The sequence below is a fragment of the Cebus imitator genome, unplaced genomic scaffold (genome assembly GCF_001604975.1).
Source record: "Cebus imitator isolate Cc_AM_T3 unplaced genomic scaffold, Cebus_imitator-1.0 Scaffold33, whole genome shotgun sequence".
Lineage (NCBI taxonomy): Eukaryota > Metazoa > Chordata > Mammalia > Primates > Cebidae > Cebus > Cebus imitator.
The window spans coordinates 674,705-690,402 of record NW_016107348.1 but is presented as its reverse complement, the minus strand read 5'-3'; the positions used below and the strand labels follow the sequence as shown (position 1 = coordinate 690,402).

The window sequence follows — 15,698 nt, the reverse complement described above, 5'->3', positions numbered from 1 at the left end:
GAGGTTGCAGTGAGCTGAGGTCACTGCACTCCAGCCTGGGTAACAGAGCAAGACTCCACCTAATTAAAAAAAAAAAAATACATACAAAGAAACAATGGATCAAAAAAAGAACAAATAGAAACAATATAACAAATCCTCAATTTTAGATATTTTAATTTCTAGAAAAGTTCTAAAACTTACTATGCTTAAAGCCAAAAAACTAAAAAAACAGTTTAGCCTGAAAGCCTCTGCAGAAATTAGCAATCTATAAAAATTTATCTAACAGAACTAAGAAGTTTTAGAAAGTAAAAAGTAATAACCACATTTAAAACGTCATGTCAATTCAGTAACAGATCAGACAGAATTAAAGTTTAAACTGCTAGAGTATGAGGTATTTTGGAAAAAATTTCCCAGAATGCAACATAGAAAGACAGACAGATGTAAAACATAGCAGAAAGGTTAAGAGAAATGAAAGAAAAACTGAGACCTTTTAACACTTTGAATTATGGTCCCAGAAAAAAAGCAGCAGAAATAAGAACACAAATATGAATATGGAGAATAGACAATAACTGAAGAGGTAATAGTTGGGCATTTGCAAGATTTAAAAAAAAGTAACAAACCACAAATAAATGAAGTCTGATGAACCATAAAGTGGCGTAAATAATAAATTCACACATAAACACATCATACTGAAGCTGAAGAACATGAGCAACTAATAGAAAATCTTACAGCTAAAGAGGCTGGGCGCAGTGGCTCACACCTGTAATCCTAGCACTTTGGGAGACCAAGGTGGGCAGATCATGAGGTCAGGAGTTCAAGACCAGCCTGGCCAACATAGTGAAATCCTGTCTCTACTAAAAATACAAAAAAGAGTTAGGCACGGTGGCACGTGCCGGTAGTCCCAGCAACTTGGGAGGCTGGCTGAGGCAGCATAATCACTTGAACCTGGAGGGTGGAGGTTGCAGTGAGCCAAGATCGCACCACTGCACTCCAGCTTGGGCAACAGAGTGAGACTGTGTCTCAAAACAAAACAAAATAAACAAACAAAAACAGTCTCTTTCTCAGAAAGGATATTACTGCCTTCAAAGAAACATCTATTAAATTGACAGCTGACTAATCAGAAAACAGTAAGAGAAACCAGAAACCAGTAATGGTATCTTCAATGTGCTAAAGATACTAACTGCTAACCTAGAATTCTACACCTCATAAATACATTTTTTAAAATTATACTTTAAGTTCTGGGTACATGTGCAGAACGTGCAGGTTTGTCACATAGGCACACACATGCCATGGTGGTTTGCTGCACCCATGAACCCCTCATCTACATTAGGTATTTCTCCGTTATTCCCCCCAGCCCCTCACCCCGACAGGCCTCAGTGTGTGATGTTCCCCTCCCTGTGTCCATGTGTTGTCATTGTTCTATTCCTACTTATGAGTGACGTGTGGTGTTTGGTTTTCTGTTCTTGTGTTGCTTTGCTGAGAATGATGGTTTCCAGCTTCATCCATGTCCCTGCAAAGGACATGAACTCATCCTTTTTTATGGCTGCACAGTATTCCATGGTGTATATATGCCACATTTTCTTTATCCATTCTATCATTGGATGGGCATTTGGACTGGTTCCAAGTCTTTGCTATTGTGAAAAGGGCTGCAATAAACACAACGTGTCCATGTGTCTTTATAGAATAATTTCTAATCCTTTGCGTGTATATCCATTAATGGGATTGCTGGGTCAAATGGAATTTCTATTTCTAGGTCCTTGAGGAATCACCACACTGTCTTCCACAATGGTTGACCTAATTTACACTCCCACCAACAGTGTAAAAGCATTCCTATTTCTCCACATCCTCTCCAGCATCTATTGTTTCCTGACTTTTTAATGATTGCCATTCTAACTGGCATGAGATAGTATCTCACTGTGGTTTTGATTTGCATTACTCTAATGACCAGTGATGATGAGCTTTTTTTCATATGTTTGATGACTGCATAAATGTCTTCTTTTGAGAAGTGTCTGTTCATATCCTTCACCCACTTTTTGATGGGGTTGTTTTTTTCTTGTAAATTTAAGTTCTTTGGAACCATAAAAACCCTAGAAGAAAACCTAGGCAATACCATTCAGGACACAAGCATGGGCAAAGACTTAATGACTAAAACACCAAAGGCAATGGCAACAAAACCCAAAATTGACAAACGGGATCTAATTAAACTAAAGAGCTTCTGTATAGCAAAAGAAACTATCATCCGAGCGAGCAGATAACCTACAGAACGGGAGAAAATTTTTGCAATCTATCATCTGACAAATGGATACATTTTTCTACGATAAGTGAAAAATATGTTATTTTTGGATAAACATAATTTTGCTGACCCTCATTAAATAAAATCCTAAGGATACACAGTTCAAATGAAGGAAAATGGGTCCAGAAGAAGGGTTTGACTTAAGAATGAAGAGCAGATAAACATGTAATTAAATATAAATTGACATTTTATGCAATTTCTTGGGGGGTTAAAAATTGTAACATTACACAACAAATACAGGTCAGAAGCGTAAAGGAGTTAAAGTGATCTAATGTCCTTGCATTGCTATACATGTTGTATTTCCTAGAGTAATTATTAAAACAATAGTGTATTACTTAGTAAATTATCTTAAAAATCTCTTCAAAATAAAGTGTGCATGGTGAGAAAAATAATAGATATATAGCATACACAAAATAAAGTATAAGATTTAAACCTAGATATTTCAATTATTACAATAAATGTAATCTGACTAAACATTCTGACTGAAAGACAAAAAGTATTAGCCTGGATTTTAAAAAATACAACTATATATAGTTCATAAAAGACATCTATATAAAGATATGAAAGGGTTGAAAGTGGAAAAACAGTTTAAAAACACACTAGGATAATATTAAATAGAAAATGATAGAGTTACATTAATATAAGACAAAACAAGTTTTAAAGCAAAAAGCATTAGTAGAAATAAAGAGGTTAACTTCATAAAGATAAAACATCTCGTCTGCCAGGAAGATATAACATTTTTGATATTGCATATGTACCTAATAACATAGCCTCAATTGTATACAAAATAAAAACTGAACTATAGGAAGAAATACATAAAATAATCATAAACAAAAACTACACTTCTTTCAATAATTACAGAAAAGCAACATAGAAAAATCAGAAAGAATGAGTTTCACACAATAAAGTTGACCTTATGGTCATATATAGAAAATATTGCACACAACTGCAGAATGTATACTTTTTAAGAAGACATGACCATTTACAAAAAGTGATACTATACTGAACCACCAAGCAGCCTCCTCATAAAGGGCTGATATCCAGAGGATGATTTCTGACCACAGTATATTTAAACTAGAAATCAACCACAAAAGGACAAATTAGAAAAATGTTTATAAACCAAGTAACTTCTAAATAATCTATGAATCAAACAAGAAAGCAAAATATAAATTAGAAAACATTTTAACTGAACAATAATAGAACTACTACACAGCAAAACTTATGAGATCCACCTAAAGACTAGAAATAATCTAAGCCTGCACACATCAGGAACTTGGGGAAAGAGCAAAATAAACCGAAAGAAAGTAGAATTAAGCAAACAGTAAAAATAAGACAGAAATAAACAAAATACTAAAAAATGTTTATAACAGAAACAAGAAAGCCAAACTTGGTTCTTTGAACAAACTATTCAAAATGGCAAATATCTGTCTCTTTAGATCCTTAAAAAAGACACAAATACATATTTGGAGTGTATGAAGACATATCATTACAGATGTCAACATCAAAAGGACAAAAAAATTATGAAGAATTTATGTCAAAAATGAAACTTTAAATGACATCAAAATAAGAAAGAATAAAAAATGAAAATTCTACTATAAATACATTTCAATCTTTTGCTGGAGTGGTGAAAGTTGAAACAAAATATTAAGATTAAAAAATTGTTCAAAATTTACAAAATAAGTGTTACATATAAACAAGTATATATCAAGTTAAAAATTAAACTTTTGAATAATTTTATGACTTGTAGTCTTTATATTTCTGTAATTATTAAACCTTAAACCGCACTAAGACTTTTGGGATAAATATATATTACATTAACATATGCTATGAAGCCCAACATATAGTATTATCGGCTTACTTTTAAAAGTTCTGTCTTTTAAATAAATTCAGAGAATAAAATTAAGAAGTCTTTTATGTTTGCTTACATATTAATCATTTTCCATAATCATCTTTCTTTCTCGTAGATCTGCATTACCTTCTGGTTTTACTTAACATCAGAATTGGAAGAACTTCCTTTAGTATTTCTTGTTCAAGATAGCTAGCGACAATCTCAGCTTTTACTTTTTGACAGTTTCTCCATTTCTTCATTTTGATAGATATTTTCACTAGATATAGAATTCCAGCTTGACTTCTTTTTCTCTTTCAGACTTCAGTGTTGTTCCTTTTAATGGGAAGTTAGTTATTATTTATATTATTGTCCCCTGTATTTTCCCCTTTCTTGTTGCTTTCAGGAGTTTCTCTTTTTGCTTTAGATTTCAGCAGTTTGATTATGATGTGCCTAGGTATGGTTTTCTTTGTATTTATTCTGCTTGGAGTTTGTTGATATATGACCTCTTTGTGGAAATTTTTGGCCTTCCTTTTTTCCATCCTATTCTCTCAACTCTCTTTATGGGACTCCAATTACATGTATGTGGGGTATCTGATCTTGAACCATATATTCCCTTAGGTCTCTGTCCATTTTCATTTCAATTATTTTTTTATGCTCTTCTTCACATTGGATAATTTCTTTTGATCTGTTTTTAAAGTTCACAGACTCCTCCATTGTCTCCAAATCTGCTATTAAGCCTATCCAGAAACTTTTCATTGATTTCACTTTACAACTCTAGAACTTCCATTTATTTTAAATAGTTTCTTTCTGCAGAAATTCCTTCTCTGTTCCTCAGTGATGAGTAAATCTCACAGTCCTTGAATATATTCATACTAGCTGGTTTAAAGTCCTTGTCTGCTAACTGCAATGTCTGGGACATCTCAATGTCAGTTTCTACCAGCTACTTTTTTCCTTGAGTATATGTCACATTTTCCTGGGTTTTGTTTTGCATGTCTAGTGATTTTTAGTTGAACAGTAAACATTATCAATATGTTTTAGAGATTCTGGATTCTGTCACGCTCTTCTCAAGAGTGGTTTTGTTTTAGTCAGCAATTAAAACTTTCTGGACTTAAACTCCCAACTGTCTCTTTTGCAGTCTGCAGCAACAGAAATCTCTGTCCAGTCACCTCAAATGCCAGCTGTTGATTTTTCACTAGGGCTACTGAGTTCTCCCCAGCACTTAGAAAGTTCAGTAGTCACCTAAGGATTTGGACAGATCATATACACTGATCTGGGAACTCATCCATTCTGTGACTCCCTACCTTCAAGTATTTCTACCCTAAATTCTAGCTGTTCTGCCATTTCCAAACAATGTCTTGTAATTCTGTAAGACAGCAAAACTGCAGATTAAGGAGTACCCTCAGAAAAGAAGCTTGAAAGGTCCTATTGCCATTTAACTTCTGCTTTTTTTTTGCCTGCTTCTAATTTAGCTAATGGGCGTAATACTCTGTTGCTATTATGCTATTATAAAATGCATTAATTATTTTTGAAATCAGAAAAAAAAGACAGAAATAAAGTGAGATACATTCATTTAGTTAAAAACCTATTTACTGAGCAATTACCATGCACCAAGCCATTGCTCTGGGTGCACTGGAGATTCAGTGGTGAGCAAGTCAGTCTCCCTGATTTCAGGGACTCACACTGTCATGCATAAACAAACAAGACAAGACAATACCAGATAGTGATAAGCATTATAAAGATACAACAAGGTTACAATGAATGACTTAAGTGAAGGGTGCATTTTTAATTGTCAGGTCGAAGTCCCTTTTGAGGAAATAACATTTGGACTTAAATTAGAATGACAAGGAGGACAACCATGAGATCACTGTGAATAAGCTATTCCAGATATCAAAATGTACAAAAGCCCTAAGGCCAGAAGGAGTTTAGAGAGAAAGAAAGAAAGGCTGGGTGCAGAGGTTCATGACTGTAATCCCAGCACTTTGGGAGGCTGAGGCAAGCAGATCACTTGAGGCCAGGAGTTTGAGAACATCCTGGCCAACATGGTGAAACCCCGCCTCTACTAAAAATACAAAATAAACCAGGTGTGGGGCACATTCTTGTAATCACAGCTACTCAAGAGGCTGAGGCAAGAGAATTGCTTGAACCTGGGAGGCGGAGGTTGCAGTGTGCCGAGATCGCGCCACTGCACTCCAGCCTCCTGGGCAACAAAGCCAGACTCTGTTAGAAAAAAGAGAACAAAAAATGAAACCTATCTGGCTGATATGAAAGCAATGAACACTGGCTACAATTGAGTCATAAATTGAGTCCTGTGCTTCCTGATGATAAAATAGTAAAAAGAAATTTATTCAGGGCTAAAATGCACCCAAGAAAACAATATTGAATACAGGCTTACACAAAAAACATTTTGCATACATTGTTTCTAACAGTCAAAAATTAGAAGCAGTTTGAACATCAAACAATAAAGAAATGGTTAAGCAGGCTATGATGCATATTTACCTAACAGATAACACTATGAATCCATTAAAATTGACAGCTTAATAACACATAAAAGTACTTACTCTATAATACTAAGCAAAAAAGCAGAATACAAAATATTATGATCACTATTTTAAGTAATGCTGAAAACCATACAAAAAACCCTTGCTCTGAACATCCAATAAAATAAACTAGAAGAAACAAACATATACCAAATTTCTAAAGTGTTTGAGTAGTGGAATTATAGGTAATTTTGTTTTTCTTTACAGAATTTTTCAGATAAAAAATATTTTTAAAATTATTTATATGTGAGCAACTGATGAGTTATTTAGATTAGGCAGACAAATATCGCATAATAAATGTGTAGGTATGCACTAGAAAGAGTTCTGAAGGAAAAATACAAAGTTAGGTACATAATTTGTAACTACATAAACAAATGCACCTACATACATGAAAATGCCTCCTGATCCATTTCACCTCAAACCTCTGCCATGATGTTGCTAGAAAATTATCTTGAAAACATGCATCTGCTAGGGAATTATCTTGAAAATATGTATCTGTCCATTTACATCCTTTAGTTGCTCCCCAGCCTCTAAAGGACAACAATGTTCAGACTTCTGAACATGGGTGTTCACATTAGGCTCCTATTTCTTTGGTATTTTCTATATATACATATATAAATTATTATTATACTTTAAGTTCTGGGGTACATGTGCAGATCTTGCAGGATTGTTACATTGGTATACACATGCCATGGTGGTTTGCTGCCTCCATCCCCCCGTCACCTACATTATGTATTTCTCCCAATGTTATCCCTCCCCAATCTCCTCACCCACCACTCTCATTCCCCTAGCCCCCCACCCCCAACAGACCCCAGTGTGTGACGTTCCCCTCCCTGTGTCCATGTGTTTTCATTGTTCAACACCCACCTATGAATGAGAACATGCAGTGTGTGGTTTTCTGTTCTTGGGTCAGTTTGCTGAGAATGATGGTTTCCAAATTCATCCATATCCCTGCAAAGGACATGAACTTATCCTTTTTTATGGCTGCATCGTATTCCATGGTGTATATGTGCCATATTTTCTTTATCCAGTCTATCAATGATAGACTGGACATTTTCTACCATGTACCCAAGCTAGCTTATCCTATATTCTGTAGCCAAACAGAACTGCTTAAAATTTCTCCCATTTGAAATGTTTCATGCTACTCTCCCTTTGTTTGGAATGTCTTTCTTTTTTCATCCAGTTACATTCCTAATCTTCCTTCAAAGTGCCACTCAGATGCCTCCCTGATTACCTTGGACAGAAACAAGCAATCTTCCTTTATCATACACTCTTGAAACCTCTACTATAGCAAATTTTACATGGCATAACAATTTTTATCTACATGTCTATCTTCCATACTCTATACACTGACTTCTTTGAGGGCTGGTTCTATGTTTTATCTTTGTATTCTGAGCATATAAAACTGTTCTTGGCACATAATAGGCACTCAAGTGTTTGCTGATTAAATGAGACATGCAAACATACCTCTACTGGTCTCACCCAAGCCAAAGAACAAGGGATAGCCTGAGCTGGCAGCTTTGTGTAGCAGCACCTGCAACAGATAATCCAATATATAAGTTCATTCTTCCTGCTATGTAAATATACCTCTTAGCATGACCCAAAGAATCACTTTCTTAGTAAGAAACTAAAATGTAGTCTCATGGTCCATTCAAAATTCAGTGTCATGTAAAAGACAATGCAAGTGTTACAATCCATCTGTGAAACTAAATGACCCAGTTGTTAAGTATGCACTAAAAAGAAAGAAGGAAAGATTGGATGGAGGAAGGCAAGAGAAAAGAAAGATCACAACCCCACAGATCTTCAACACTGTGATTCAAAATTTAATTCATCCATTGTTCTAATTCAACTCACTTGAGGAACCTCAGGGAGGACTTTTGAACAGTTCCAACATTTCCAAAGTCTGGGTAGAACACTTCGACTTCCTGTTTTCCAAGGACTCGATGGATAATGACCCGATACCACCACTTATCCTCAGAAATCCTCACACAACAGAGATGTCCCGGCTGAATAAAACATTCTGGCATGACATATCGATCAGAAACCAGCTGATTAGAATAACAGCGCCTGTAGAATTCCATAATACAGAGAAATCAACAGGGGAAGAAAAAATTAAAGATAATTTTTATCAATGTATCAAGCCAGAAAGTCTTGGTGAAAAGCAAAGAAAAAGTTTTGACTTTGTCATATTGTCAGTATTCATTAATACCAATTAATTTTTTTTCCTTATCTGAATCCCTTCTCTTCATCAACAAACTTCCTCAAAGATAAAGTTATACACTCATTTTCTGATCTCACATTCTCTGCTAGATAGAATGTATCCCGACTTCATTCCCCAGCACTTCCTAGGATGAATTAGTTTTAAGACATCAATGACCTGGTAATTCCCAAATCCAGCAGCCTCTCTCTTCAGTCTTCAATACACATCATCTTGCTGCAGTGTTACCCTGTCCTCTTTCAAACCCTTTACTAGTTTCTAAGACATGATTCACTACTTCTTTGTCAATGGCTACTTTTTTTATTGGCTCTGTATTGCCTTAAATGTTGAGGTTCACTGGGGTCTTATCTTTAGGAAGTATAACATAAGTTTAGGCACCAATAACCTGGGTCCAAATCCTGACTCCATCATTTACTAGCTGTGTGGCAATCTTTCTGTGCTTTAGTTTCCTTGCTGAAGATGAGGATGATAAAAATAAAATATTTGTTAAAACATCTGAGAGTTTAGGACAGTGTACAAATATAGTAAGCACTCAAATATTAGCTATTATTCTTGCTATACACTGTCTCACCCATTTCAAGTCTTATACCACACTACTGATAAATTGTTAATTCTCAATCCATCTCTAGAAGACCCTGCATCCTTTCTGCACTTCAAAGCTCGAATATTTCCAACTATATGAAAAACAGGCTGTTGTTCCTCAACACCCATTTTCCTGTTTTCCTTTCCTCTAATAATAGATTCCTCCAAATTTTAACTGGGTAAATGGACATTCACGTTTCCCAAGCTCCCCTGCATCTAACTGTGGCTACGTGAATACTCAGCTCTGGCCAATGGGATATGAGAAAAAGTATACATAGTTAAAATGAGTACATTCAATGTGTATTTTACCCACAGTTTTAAGAGTGAAAATTCCGGGTTGTGTCTTTCAATAAAACAGGTGTCTCCCAGCCCCCACTTCTGTTTCCCCTTCCCACTTGCTGGAAGAAGGACCTGGACCCAAGACCATGGGAACAAGGACAACACGCTATTCTGGAGCAGCAAGATTCTACACCTGTGTGTCTCTCAACACAGAGCTATTATATCAGCATGCATTGTGTATATCTGGACTATTATAGGAAGAAGAAATAAACTTTTATCTTCTTTAAGCTACTGCAGTAAAGTTATATCTAACAGTGGCTAAACCTAATTCTAACTAATACCATCTATTCAACATTGCCAATGACTCTCATGGTCAACTTAAGAGACATTACAGATAAACCTCTATTAAGAAGTTTTCAAACCAGGTCAAACCTACCTAGTCTCTAAAGCAAACAGTTTTCATCGTCTCCTTCTCTTTCTTATTCTTCTCAACTCCCGTCTTGTCACCTGACAATTTTCATTTTCCTAATTTCTCTATTCCTTTCTATTCTCGCTCTCATCAAAGCTAGTCCACTAATAGTTCTTCATTCCTTCACTCCATCTTCTACTCTGCAAGTAGGGGTATCCTCCTAAAATACAAACTGTTGATGTCCTTCCTTTCTTAAACACATCAGTGCTTCCCCGCTGTCTATAGAATAAGAGAAAACATCTTCCTATGGTATTCAGAATCTAGCTTTTTCTTAGTCTTCCAGCATCACATCCAGTCACTGTCTCCCTCTTCCTGACTCCTGCAACCTCACCTGGTGCTAACATTACTTACTTATGGTTGTTCCCAGGGAATACCACTTACTCCTTTGTTAATGTTGGTCTTGGTTCCAGCAACTGGACCTGAATATACCCACTCACAACCTCCGTGACTGGCAAATGCTTGTCTTCTGAGGCCTAGCTCAATTATCTCTTTTGTGAGGCTTTCCTCAACCTTGCCCAGGCAGAACAACTCCCTTTAACAATATCCCATGTATCTCCCATCTTCTTAGCTAATCATGGTATTCACAAAGGCAAAGACCATGTCTTACTTATCCTTGTAGTGCAAGTGCCTCAACATTCTGACACCAAACACAATACAGTATTTTTTTTCAGTATATTTTTTACATTTACAGTTGTTTTTTTTTTTTTCCAGACAGGCTGTTGCCCAGGCTGAAGTGTGGTAGCACAATCATAGCTCAATGCATCCTTGACCCTCCTGGGCAGCAGGGACTACAGACATGCACCATCATGCCCAGATAGTTTTTCATTTTTTTGTAGATACAGGGTCTCACTATGTTGTCCAGACTAATTATGAACTTGCGGGCTCAAGCAATCCTCCCACCTTGGCTTCCCAAAGTGCTAGGTTTACAGGCATGAACCACACTGTACCACCCGGTCTATAGTATTAATAATAATGGCAGCCAACATTTGGGCTAGGCTCTAAGTACTTTAATTTTCAATTCTGTGAAGTAGGTACTGTTATCTCATTCCGGAGATAAGACAACTAGGCCCAGAGAAGTAAAGTAACTTTAAGGTCACAGAGCCAGTGAGTGTGCTTTTAAAACATGTACAAACATCTCAAAGGCATACTGAAATGGAATATATAATATTTTTACCAAGCGTTTATGCTACTTAAATTATGCCAGGTGTTCTGCATCAGATGAATATGTAATGTTGTCAAATTAAAAACATGGTATGTTTTTAGAGATACAAAATAAAATGTTCTTCTGTGACAACAATATATAAATCACATTGTGGTTCATAAATAAATCTAAAGTGGTTGAAAATGTCCACATTTTATATGGTGTTTGCTAATTTTGTTTTTACAAAGGACAGTTTTTAGTAGAGAAAAGAGATAATGTAAGTCAGTAGTTCTCAAAGTATAAAATCTCAAAGTATAAAATCTCAAAGTATAAAACATGATTCTTACCTAGAAGATGAACTAGCCACTTCTTTGATATCATTTTTGCTTGAAAGAACCACTAGCAAGCTATGTTTATTCAGACTTGGGTATCTGATACAGATTTTTCAAAAATGAAGCAAGCTTGCCACTTCAAGCAAAACAAATCACAGTACACATTGTCAATGATAACGAACAAGCTTGCAAGTAAAAGGATTTTGGAAATGTTGCATCCACTGTGAACTTGACAGCTTCCCAATACTAAATACTTTTCTGATGAGATCAATGATAGTATTTTTATACTACATAATGAAATGTGTCAACATTTGGAAGATCTGCATAATTCAGTGAACTAGGTATTTTCCAAATGACCAATACATGATGTTATAAAATTGTATGATCCATTCAGGGCTAGTTTTAATCCATGCTTAGAAGCAGCTTTCTGCTTGCTTTAATATTCTGCTGTTGCCATCCTGAAATTAGCAATTTTTAAACAGGGAGCCCTGCATTTTAATTTTGCACCAGGGCCGGCAATTACACAGCCAGTCTTAGATCCATTCAAAGTGTAATGTCAGACCAATGGATTTTAACATAATAGAGTACGAAAAGTTCAAAATCCAAATAACATTTGAGAAACTACCATTTGTCAAGTTTTGCCATACTATCAAAAAGGAATATTCACAATTTTCTGAAAAGAGAAATTTGTGAAAATACTTTTTCCCAGACTACATATTGGTGTGAGGCCAGATCTCTCAGATACTTCAACCAAAACAACGTATCTCAACATAGTAAATGCAGAAGCAAATATGAAAAATCAACTTTCTTCTATTAAGCCAGATATTAAAGAGATCTACAAAAATATAAAATAATGTCACCCTTCTAAATATTTACAGAAAAATAGTTTTCATAAAAATGTTCTTTAACACATGGATTATTTAATATTAAAATTTTAGTTTTAATTTTTATACAGTAAATAATGATAAACAAAAGCTCTCTTAGAGCTTTTTTTAAGAGTCCTGAAACCAAAATGTTTGAGAACTGCTGATTTAAGAGATATGTGAAAAACACCCTGAAAACAACAGACTCCTACCGCATTTCAATCATCATGTCTTCAAGCAACTCTGATGAATCCCTGCTATAGATCCGGATGTAGAATTGACTAGGAGAGATGATATACTCCACAAAGACCCCTACCAGGGAACTGGTGTCTAATGGTGGTAGTCTGCATAATTTCTTGTCACGCACAGCATCTGGAGGGATGTCATGATTTGCCATTGCCAGGTTGAGTTGTGATTTGTCTATTTCCACTTGCTGTAAGTTAAAGAAAAAAAAAAAAAAAAAGAAACCATTAAAAATCTCTTGGTGACATTTCAAACCCCATGGCATGGTTCTCAAAGTGTATTTCACGAATCACCTTTATTGGAATCACTTGGGATATTACAAAAATGCAGATTCTTAGACTCTATCCTAGACTGATTCAGAATGCCTGGGAATGGGACCCAGAACTATGCATTTAAAAAAAATTCCCTGGGTGATTCTTACCTAAGCTAAAATACAAAAACTACTGCCTTACGACATTAAGTATAGAGTTAAAAAGTGTGTCATACAACTGCCCTATACAAAATTGGAAATATGATACTTCAAACATATCGACAGTCAAACGTAACTTTAATAGGTTAAATTTCAGACAAGTCTTCCAATCAAAAGCAGGATTTCTCAAATACTCTCATTCTGAAACATATTGTTTTCCTCTAGGTCATCGATCATCCTCCAGAAAATACAGAAAGCTCTCCATACAAAACTTTTCATCTCACGCCAGTTAGAATGGCGATCATTAGAGTCAGGAGACAACAGATGTTGGAGAGGATGTGGAGAAACAGGAACACTTTTACACTGTTGGTGGCAGTGTAAAGTAGCTCAACCATTGTGGAAGACAGTGTGGTGATTCCTCAAGGATCTAGAAACAGAAATACCATTTGACCCAGCAATCCCATTATTGGGAATATACCCAAAGGATTTAAAACATTCAACTATAAAGACACATGCACACGTTATGTTTACTGCAGCACTGTTCACAATAGCAAAGACTTGGATCCAACCCAAATGCCCATCCAATGATAGAATGGATAAAGAAAATGTGGGCATATACACCATGGAATACTATGCAGCCACAAAAAGGATGGGTTCATGTCCTTTGCAGAGACAAGAATGAAACAGGAAATCATCATTCTCAGCAAACTAAGACAGGAACAGAAAACCAAACACCGCATGTTCTCACTCATAAGTAAGTGTTGAACAATGAGAACACATGGACAAAGGGAGGGGAACACCACGCACTGGGAACCATTGGAAGGTGGAAGGCTAAGGGAGGGATAGCATTAGGAGAAATGCCTAATGTAGATGATGGGTTGATGGGTGCAGCAAAGCACCATGGCATGTGTATACCTATGTAACAAACCTGCACATTCTGCACATGTACTCCAGAACTTAAAGTATAAAAATAATTTTTAAAAAATTTTTCCTTCCATGAAAGAAGTCAGGTAGAGAGGGTATATGGGAAAAAGAACAAGCAATGATTTCTTAATAACAACAAAATAAGTAATGGGAGATAAGAACACAAAAAGGGAGAATTGTGTGTGGAGATGCAATAAAAGAAAAAAGAATAAATGCACTCTATAACTGAGGATGGGTGGAGAGGCAACTTGCAGCAGTGTTGAAGCACACAGCCAAAATGGAGCCTCTCAATTTTTCCCTATAAAGCCCCTGCGGATTTTCAAGACATCATCATGAGAGAGCTGTCAACTATTAAAACTATCAGAAAACTTTAAAATAAGCCTTGAGGAAAAGCAAGTTATATAAAAGACTGAAAATTAGAAAGAATGCTTTATGACATAACTTTAGTACGAAGATATGATCCCTTCTAAGAAATGATATATCAAGAAATAAGACTTTTCTAAAAAGGATTTTGGTTTAAAGAAACATACATTCACTTTCCATAACGCTGAATCTCCAGTGCACAGTCTTTAAACCTCACTCACCAGCTGTAAAGGCTTTACCACCAGATTAGGCTTCTTGCAAATTTTCTGTTGTGGCTCTTTTTGGTTTTCTGAAGGACAATTCCATGTAGTCTCTTTGACAGTAGCAGTAGACAATGAATTTCTAGGTGGACTGGAGACATAAGCTTTGGCTTCTATTTTCTTATCTGATTGAACTAAACACAAATTTCTGACTGATGAAACAACTCCATCTGAAATGACCAATAGAACAGCCTACACATATTTGTTAAAATAGCTGTACAACTGTTACTAAGCACCTTCAACAAACCAGGTGCTAGAAAGACAATGATAAATGAGAGATACAAATGTGTCCTTGCAGACCTTTCAAGTGTGGCAAAATATAAGGCAAGTTCTAGATGGGAACAAATCTTAAATTATTTGTGCTGGGGGAGGGAGGCTTGTGATATGATAAAGTTTCTTAAACTTTAGTAAAAGACAATTTTTTTTAGCATCTTGATTTCAATTTACTTTTTGTTCAAATTAAACAGTGAACATTCTTTGTTGCTTAACATAGAGTGTATGTAACTACTCGATATTCTGTAATACAATCCCCTAATTCATAGGGAACTTTCAAGTTAATCATGTAAAGTATACTACAAGATGATATAACTACAAGAGATTGGCACATTAAAACAGACTCCAGGCTGGGCGAGGTGGCTCATGCCTATAATCCCAGCACTTTGGGAGGCCAAGGTGGGCGGATCACAAGGTGAGGAATTCAAGATTAGCCTGGCCAGTAAGGTGAAATGCTATCTCACTAAAAATACAAAAATCAGCCCAGCGTAGTCCCAGCTACTCGGGATGCTGGGGCAGGAGAATCGCTTGAACCTGGGAAGCAGAGGTTGCAGTGACCCAAGATTGTGCCACTGCACTCCAGCTTGAGCAACACAGCGAGACTAAATCTCAAAAAGAAAAAAAGACTCCAGATAGACCTACAAGCATGGTGGTTCCTAAAAAAAAAAAAAATGAAGACCTAAGTACACAAAGATGTAGGTACAA

At 35.9% G+C, this 15,698-nt stretch overlaps 1 protein-coding gene across 1 annotated transcript in view; it reads right to left on the bottom strand.

The window, feature by feature from the left end:
• TDRD5 (tudor domain containing 5) overlaps positions 1 to 15,698 on the bottom strand; it is a 90,944-nt gene that overhangs the window by 29,702 nt on the left and 45,544 nt on the right. Inside the window, exons 7-10 of the mRNA XM_017524431.1 lie at positions 14,682 to 14,854; positions 12,734 to 12,954; positions 8,492 to 8,704; positions 8,105 to 8,171 (exon numbers count right to left, since the gene is read on the bottom strand). Coding sequence (XP_017379920.1) covers positions 8,105 to 8,171; positions 8,492 to 8,704; positions 12,734 to 12,954; positions 14,682 to 14,854 — 674 coding nt within the window. The remainder of the gene's footprint in view (positions 1 to 8,104; positions 8,172 to 8,491; positions 8,705 to 12,733; positions 12,955 to 14,681; positions 14,855 to 15,698) is intronic.